Source organism: Cynoglossus semilaevis, chromosome 10 (assembly GCF_000523025.1).
Source record: "Cynoglossus semilaevis isolate Cse_v1.0 chromosome 10, Cse_v1.0, whole genome shotgun sequence".
In the NCBI taxonomy this organism is placed as follows: Eukaryota; Metazoa; Chordata; class Actinopteri; order Pleuronectiformes; family Cynoglossidae; genus Cynoglossus; species Cynoglossus semilaevis.
Genome location: NC_024316.1, coordinates 20,744,882 through 20,752,326, shown reverse-complemented (window position 1 = coordinate 20,752,326; position 7,445 = coordinate 20,744,882). Strand labels below are relative to the sequence as shown.

Below are 7,445 nucleotides of genomic sequence, written 5' to 3'. Positions count from 1 at the left end.
TATATATTCAGACTACTGTAATATTTGCCCCCGGCTATAAAACCACTCAAGACTTCAAGTCTCCCCTTCCTCAGACCAGTGTGACCTGATGAAGACGATCAGATTACAGGAGTGTAATAATGTAGTTAAACAGACTGTGTTTTTATTTGTGTGACATTACGGTGGCTCGGTTTGAGATGAAGGTCTACAGACTGGACAGACTTCTTCATCTGAAACACGTCTGATCACGGCGCTCCTGTAGAGACTAAAAAAATATATATACTGAAATTGATCTCTGGTTAGCCTGCTCGCCCATTTGTTCCACTCAGAGAGGCATTACAGCCAAATCCTCTTGAAAGAGTTCAGTTTTGGGTGGACGGGTGGACGGGGGTCTTTTCACAGCTTCCTATCCGGAATTCCCTGAGACTACTGCCGACTGCAGGCGTGTAATCTGTGCCAGATTTGCGCGGCTGTGTCCACCCTCTAACCTCAGCACCACAGAGACGTTGTGCATGAACTTTCTTCTCTGTGCAGCTCTATCAAGAATCCACGACAGAGGGCTTCACTGAGGGGGCTGGAAAAAACAAAACTGCCTCGGTTCCCAGTGAGGACTGAACAGATGTGGTCTGTGGGTCAGAACGAACTGGAAAAATTAGACAGAGACTGAAATTCTCTTCTCAAAATTGTAGGTTTTTTGGACAATGTTTGAGGCAAAACACAGACAAATTCTTGAACAATTATGAGTTGATCTTTAAAAGTATAAAGTATTTGATGTAAAACAGGAAAAATCAAGTTATTTTAACAGGTTGTTCTGTACATGGGGGGATTTATTCTCAAAATAAATATATTTAAAAAAATGTTTCTCTTTCATTTATGGTTGTCACACACTTTAGTAAAATTTATAATAATAGTATAATTAATAGTTTTTTTTACATTTATTAGCTCTGCCAGAGTCGAGGAAACAAAAATAGATGTGGACACCAGAGGGTAGCGTTAACAACATTTACTGTACTCTTTATCTCCAGGTCAAATGGAAGAGAAACATTGTGTGAAAACCTAGGGAGCACAGTCCAGAATGAGGACATGTGTTCAGATTAGGGTCCTGTAACAAACTGATCCATGATGGAGCTGGGCTGACATTGAAAATGCAAGGTCAGGGTCAACCAGCAATACCCTTACAGACCACCGGGGGGCGTGGACCATGTGTTGCAGGCCTCTTGCATAGCAGCTAGTGAGTGATTAACTGAGATTATCAAATATATGTTATATATTTTTATTTAATTCTGTTTTATCTGCATTTTGTTGCTTTAATCTAATCTAATCTAATAAATGTAATGAACGGTAACATCATTCCCAGGTTTAGACACTCACTATATTAATGTTGTGTTTTCATGAAAATACATTATACATACATAAATAAATTTTTTCGTAGAATAAATTATAATGAAGTTAAAATGATTTTGTGAAAAATTCCATTTTTTTATTTATTCGCATTTTAATCTCTACGTTGGCTGGAGCAGACTGAATGTGAATGTGAATGTGCCGCCGGCTGTGATTGGTGGAGACAGGTCTGTGTCCAGAGTGGCTCTAAAGACCTAAATCATCCTTTTGCCACTGGTTTGTTTTTCTGAACTCAGAGGGGGGGTAAGGGGAGGGGGCAAATAAATTCCCAGCCATTCCAGGATCATCTGGTCAGAGCCGGTCGTTCTCCTGCCGGCCGTCCACTGACCCTCAGCTCCGGCCTGGAGCAGGATTTATTATGAAGACAGAAAAGAGGAAGTCATTTAACCTGTGGTGGATATTTAGATTATAACAACAACAACAACAACAACAACGACAACAACAACAACCATAAAAAATACATTGATAATAATTGATCATTAAAGTCATTATAAACTACAGTTTACAGTTAGATATGCTAAAAAATATGTTAGCTGTAAATTAGCTTAGCGCTAGCACTAAAATGTGTTTAAGGTAAACTTTTTTTACTTTACATGAATATATAAAAATATTAAATACTGAATTTAAATACATGAAAAAATAATTTGCACTGCTTAAAGTTTTTACTTGGCTAAAAAACTACTATGCAGTACTTGGTACTTCACGTACTGCATGTGTACCAAGAAACAGTTCTGCTACAGTTCTCACTTTACTTCTGCCCAATTGAAGTACTTGTTCTTGAATTACCCATGACTGATAGAAGAACTAGTACTGCCGTGTTTTATGTACTGTGTACAATCCATTCTGCTGCCGTATTAAGTTGCAGTATTCGCTCTACATTTACTCTCTTGTACTTTTTTTTTTAAACCCACACTTTGACTTCATCTCATTTTCACCCAGTCAGTGTTTATATTAAATATATATATATTTAACATCTCATATATTGACCCCACCAGGTCTCTGAATATATTTAACATCTCATATATTGACCCTGTCTGTATTTTCCTGCTCACATATATTCTGTCACCATATATTTTAAACTCCTCAGCAGTCACCCCCGCGGCCCCTCCCCTCCCCAGCTATAAGAACCCAGATGAGCAGGTAGTCCGGGTCCATCCCTGAAATGTTGATCCTGAGGAGCCGCTGAAGGAACCACGCCGACCGCAGCGCCTCCTCCTCCTCCCTCCCTCTCTCCTCCGCCTTTCTCCCTCGCAGGTGGTTTAATCTGTCCGGACTGAGATGTAGTGGAAACGTCCCCTTCCCGCTCGGACTTTTTCTGACCTGGAGCCGCTGCTGATCGCCGCTTACTTTCTTTCTTACTTTCTTTCTTTCTTTCTTTCTCTCTCCATGATGACTTTTGCCATGCTGCGGCCTGTGACGACGCACTTGATCTACTCCGACCTGTCCCTGCTGTCCGACGACGACGACAACCGCAGCGAGAGCGACGGCGGCTCGGAGCAGAGCTACGGAGACTCCAGCGAGAAACGCCGCAGGATTTCGCGCAAGTTGGAAGGAGACTCCGGCGGCGGAGGCGTCATCAAGCAGAGGATCGCGGCCAACGCCAGGGAGCGAGGCCGGACGCAGAGCGTCAACACCGCCTTCACCGCCCTGCGGACACTCATACCCACGGAGCCCGTGGACAGAAAGCTGTCCAAAATCGAGACTCTCCGCCTGGCGTCCAGCTACATCTCCCATCTGGCCAACGTGCTCCTCATCGGGGACGGCTGCGCCGACGGACAGCCGTGCCTCGGCGCGGTCCATGTGCAGGAGGAGAGCGGCTCGAAGCAGCCGCGGACCATCTGCACGTTCTGCCTCAGCAACCAGAGGAAAGGGGTAAATAAAGTAAAAGTTGTTTTAAAAAACGCACAAACAGAGCACGGTGCACGGTGTCAGTGCTGCGGTTTTATCGCAATTAATGGATCATACTTGAAAACACGTCGTTTATTGGTTCACATTAGTTTAATATATGTCTATCTGTCGTCATTTCACGTCAACAGTTTATGCGGCTGAAATACCGCACTTTTACGCAGGGGCTCAGGCTGCGCCGCCGCACGCGGACTTTTACGCACCGCTCAAACCCTGACGCGCGCTGTTGTTGGAAAAATGGCTGTTGTCAAAACACGGCGGTGAAGGTGTTGTTTCAGTTGGAGTTGGGTCAGTGGGGGCTTTTAATTCAGGATAGTGAAATATTGGAATGTTGGATGTCTCTGTGGTTGTTGTTGTTGTTGTTGTTGTTGTTGCTGTTGTTGTTGTTGTTGTTGTTGTTGTTGTTTTTGTTGACTCTCCTTCTTCATCATCTTCTGTTTGCAGATAAAAGACGGAAAAGACTGTTTAAAAATGAGAGGCCTGGCTCCACTGAGGCTGAGGCGCTGACCAACCAGCAGGGTGTCATCAGCAAACAGGAGAATAATTCAAGCCTTACTCAGGGAAGAGTCCACGCTGGAGATAACACACACACACACACACACAGATAAATACATGCTTCATTTTCTAATCCTCTGCCAAAACTTCAACTTTTACATTTTTTTTTTTTTGCCAAATCTCAATCCTAATCCTGACTCTAAACTAATCCTGACTCCAAACTAAATCTCAAACCTTGAAGGTTCCCTCTCCCTCAGTGGAAACTGGTAGAAATATCCCCACGAGGTCGATGTGTCGCTAACATTTGTTACGCTCTTCTTTTTTTTTTTGCCAAAAAAAATATGTCCCCACAAGTAGGTCTACCAAGAACACACACACACACACACACACATACACATGCTTGATGAAGAGTGCAAAGACTATTTATACTTGATTAATAACTGAACATAAGTCTTTCACAGATGCAGTGCATTTGTTGGAAACTTATGAGTTTGGTTTTTTTTTCTTTTGTTTTTTGTTTCTTTTTGTTGTTGTTGTTTTTTTGTTGTTAAATAAAATATATTTTATCAAATTAAAAGCACATTTTTGCCTCATTTCAAGTTAAATTATTTAATTATTATTTACAAAGCTGGCAGCTCTTTGTAAAATATATTTATAAAGAGTAAATATATTTTTAAAAATATATATATAATAAAATAATGTTGTTAGAGAGTCAAAGCTTTTGGTAAAAGATATTTATAAAGAGTAAATATAGTTTAAAAAATATATATCTAATAATAAAATAATGTTGTTAGAGAGTCAGAACTTTTCAGGATAATATTGTTCAGTAAATATATTTTCTTCCATGATGGCAGTTCCGTGTCCGTGTTCAGTTTTTCTGGTGTTGTTTTTTTTCCCGGTATTTTATTATTAGTGGTTTTCCTTTTTTGAAGTCTGTTATCCATTAGTCACAGCAGATAGAAGCTTCTCTGGGCTCTGAGCCCCCAACACAGCTGTCGGAACGTCAGGGGGATAAATCACCGCTGTCGACCCACTGGGCAGGGAGAGACGGGGTGAGGAGTCAGGGGTCGCGACTGAGGGGAAACCCTGTTTGTTTTTCTGGAACCACTGAAGGAGCGCCGGTGCCATTGTTTTCACCGCCGCACAAAACGGTCGGATGGAAAAGTTGTTGGATTTATTTTTGATGATTTTTTTTTTTTTTCACTCACAGCTTGGGTCCAAGTTTCAGTGGAAAACATTTGACAACTGCTGGACAGCAGAAGCAGCCCAGTCTCTGTGGGCTCCCCATGTGGGTCTCCAGCCTCTGGTGATGACTCCAACAGGCAGAATGTGGCTCAAACACCGGCGCAGCTGAGCCTGAGTTCCTGTCTGACGCTCGCTCTCTGACTCAGGCCGCAAACATCGTCAGGTTCTGCCCCCGCGGCACGCCACGCTGCGTGGACGCAGAGTTTTGAGGTGTTAGCTGGAGGTCTGACCCCCCCCCCCCCCCCCCCCCTACCCTACCTGCTCTGCTGGGCTAATTGGAGTTCTCTGTGCCAAGTTCTCCATGCTCGGGGCCCCGGCCTCCAGAATGGCTCCCTGAGGCTCCACCGCAGCAGGAAGATGTCACGGAGGCACAGGAAGGGAAAACGACGCCCCGCCGACCTCTGTGAGAAACTCTCTGTGCGGCGGGGCTTTGGGTCAGCGCCAGCCTTGACATCATGCAGCGCTGGGACCCAGATGTACAACTCTCTCGTGGTCGTGCGGAACCGAACAGGCCGTTTTCAGCAACATCGGAAGACGACTCTTCCGCCGGCTCCGAGGTGACAGGTGAGAAATTGATGGCACGCAGCATCAGAAGACAGAGGCCGTAATGTTGTCAGTGTGCATCTGTTTAACACGCCTGACAGACCAGCATACACCTGGGGGGGGGGATGGGTGGGGGGGGGTACTGCACAGCTTTAGTACTGCAGTACTGCAGAAGTTTCACACAGGAAGGACGTCAGTGGAGGTGAAATGAAGCTGAACCTCAGTTCCAGCTCCTTCCTCTAGTTCTGTTGACCTGAGACGTTGACCTTTAGGTGTCAGCGTTGCTGTGCTGTCAAACAGGGGTCTCCAACCCCTGGTCAGAGGACCGGTGCCGGTCCGTGGGTCATTTGTTACTGGGCCTCAGTGAAAAAAAATTGACTTCATTCATTAATAATCCAGTCGTATCCCTTCACTGTTTTCCTTCATCTGTCAGTGTTTCAAAACAACAGGTCAAAGGTCATTCAGACACTGATACTAACAAAATAAAGTCTTTTATTTTGAAAATGTACTGATCCTTCAACGATGGCGCGGTATTAACGGACCATCTGTTAAACACAGGGTCGGGGACCGCTGCTTTAAACCAGCAGCGACGCCGTCACCGTCCGTACTTTTCTACTTTTCTACTTTTCTACTTTTCTACTTCTACATTCTTTTATTTTTACATCTGTGACTAATGGAGCCGTCGACTGACCTTCCTGTTTTGCACAATAAATGTGGCGCAAGAAATTCCAACACAGCTTTCGCTGCACTTTTTATAACCGTATCTTGACAAGTGAATCAGCGTCACGTTCGAAAAGAAAAAAATAGTGAAATTATTGGGTAAACAGTTCAACCTGATTATTTTCCAAAATTAATTAACGTCTTCATTTTGACAGACCAATGGTCAACACGAAAAATGTTTTACAGGGAAGTTTACTTTTTTTTAAATCTCGTAGATCGGGGGTGTCAAACATAAGGCCCGTGGGCCAGAACTGGCCCGCTTAGTGTTTGAACCCGGCCCATTTTGATAAAAACAAAAATACACAAACACTTCTCGGGAATTGTTTTTTTTTTTAAATCTAATATGTTTGTACTTCTTTGCATGAAAACAAAGAGAAAAAAAGAAACATTCTTTTGTTATTGTTGTTATTTACAGGTAATTATGTCATGATTGTACTGGAGTTAGCTTGAACCAAAGTGAGTTTGACACCACTGTCGTAGATCATTCATGTGTTAATGTCAGATATAAAACATCAGTCCTGTGTTTCCTCCAGTGGATTTTGAAGGACTAACAGTTTCATCATCTCAGAGCATAATTGAAAAAAAAAAAAAAAATCCCCAAAATCCCCCGTCCCGTCCTCACATTCTGTCGAACACAACGTTTTGCTTTAAAAAAAAAGGGAAAAAAAAGGAAAAAACCCAAACAGATGATCCAGAAAGGATGGCAGGATGTGAAACATTTTTCTAACGTCGTCTGGGAGCGCAGCTCTGATTCCCGCGTGACTACTTCCACGCAGGATTCTGTAGCCCTGCCAGGAAGCTCTCGTTAGGAGCGAACCTGCACATGGTCGTATTTTAGCGGCTCCTCTCTCCTGCCGTCTCCTTCGGCGCGTTTCAAACGCTCGGCGGCCGGGGGAGAAGGCCCCCCGCTCCACCTGCATGTCAAAGATATTAATAATTCTGAGTCACTCCAGCGGCTCGAGGCTCAGAAACCTTGTTTCCGATTTTACTGAACATGACTTTTCCAAAGAGGGAGGAGGAGGAGGAGGAGGAGGAGGAGGAGGAGGGGGGAGGGAGAGGAGGGGGAGGAAGTCTGTCTGCCTGACCGCCAACCGAGCTTCTGCGGGGAGACAAGCTGTTCGGAGGGGCGGATTAATTCTCCTTAAACGATTACCACG

General features: G+C 44.0%; 1 protein-coding gene across 1 annotated transcript; it reads left to right on the top strand.

Moving 5' to 3' along the window:
• The first annotated feature begins 2,488 nt into the window (after positions 1-2,488).
• tcf15 (transcription factor 15) lies at positions 2,489-4,324 on the top strand. The gene is made up of 2 exons (XM_008319488.3): positions 2,489-3,252; positions 3,730-4,324. The coding sequence occupies exons 1-2, from the start codon at positions 2,767-2,769 to the stop codon at positions 3,790-3,792; spliced, it is 549 nt and encodes a 182-aa protein (XP_008317710.1). The 5' UTR covers positions 2,489-2,766; the 3' UTR covers positions 3,793-4,324.
• Positions 4,325-7,445: the final 3,121 nt, after the last annotated feature.